Source organism: Sinocyclocheilus grahami, unplaced genomic scaffold (genome assembly GCF_001515645.1).
Source record: "Sinocyclocheilus grahami isolate Dianchi unplaced genomic scaffold, SAMN03320097.WGS_v1.1 scaffold49404.1, whole genome shotgun sequence".
In the NCBI taxonomy this organism is placed as follows: Eukaryota; Metazoa; Chordata; class Actinopteri; order Cypriniformes; family Cyprinidae; genus Sinocyclocheilus; species Sinocyclocheilus grahami.
In genome coordinates this window covers 1-985 of record NW_015525737.1, presented here as the reverse complement: position 1 = coordinate 985, position 985 = coordinate 1, and the positions used below count along the sequence as shown (strand labels likewise).

Sequence of the window (985 nt, the reverse complement as noted above, 5' to 3'; positions counted from 1 at the left end):
GATGTAGAGCAGTGGGTTGATGCAGCTGTTGGCGTAGCCCATGCTGATGGCAATGTTATAAGCGTACAGAAAGGCATAACTGGGCCGCTGCACGCTCAGATGTGCCAGTTGCAAGATGTAATGAGGCGCCCAGCAAACAAAGAACGCCAGGCATATGGCGACAGCCATCCGTGTGACCTTTCTAGTACGCACACGAAGGCTGTGCTGGGGAAGTGGAGCCACCGTGGCGGCCATATTCTGGAGGATCTTGAAAAACACCACACAAATGATCACCAACGGTAAAGCGAAAGCCAGCACAAACTGGTAAATAGTAAACCAATACGTGTCTGTGGCCGGATTGGGAAGGAGCAGAGCGCATCCCACCGATCCGTCCCGCAGGGGCATGAGCCCAGCGTACATCCACACCGGCGTGATGGACAGCAGCGAGAGGATCCACACCAGGCCCACAACCGCCACGGCCACGCATGGAGTGCGTATGTGGTTGAAGCGGATGGGATGAACCGTGGCCAAGTATCGATCCAAAGTCATGACCGTTAAAATGTAGGTGCTCACAATCTGGCTGTTGGAGTCCAGCGCTGTGATAACGGTGCACATGGTGGCACCGAAACACCACGAACCGTTTCCCACCAGCTGGTGGATGAGGAACGGCATGCCTAGGAGAAACAGAAGATCTGCGATAGATAGGCTGAAGATGAAGATGTCAGGCACCGTCTGTTGCGCCCTGAATTTATTTTTTTTGACGATGGTGTAGATGACGATGCAGTTGCCTATTATGCCGACGAAGCAGATGACTCCATAAATGCTTGGCATGAGAACATTGTGATACTGTTCGTCAGTGTCTGCAGGAAAAAAGAGAATATTTTACAGTATCAAGATACATTTTTTAAAAATCCACTTTCATTTTAATTCTTCTTTTTTTAATTTAATTTGAGCTTTTTGAGAGTGTGTGTGAATATATATATATATATATATATATATATATATA

General features: G+C 47.8%; 1 protein-coding gene across 1 annotated transcript; it reads right to left on the bottom strand.

Moving 5' to 3' along the window:
- Nucleotides 1-3: 3 nt before the first annotated feature.
- LOC107580882 (melanin-concentrating hormone receptor 1-like) lies at nucleotides 4-839 on the bottom strand (the record flags this gene model as incomplete). Its single annotated transcript, XM_016266503.1, has 1 exon — nucleotides 4-839. A coding segment is annotated over one exon (836 nt), but the record flags the coding sequence as incomplete, so codon positions are not given.
- Nucleotides 840-985: the final 146 nt, after the last annotated feature.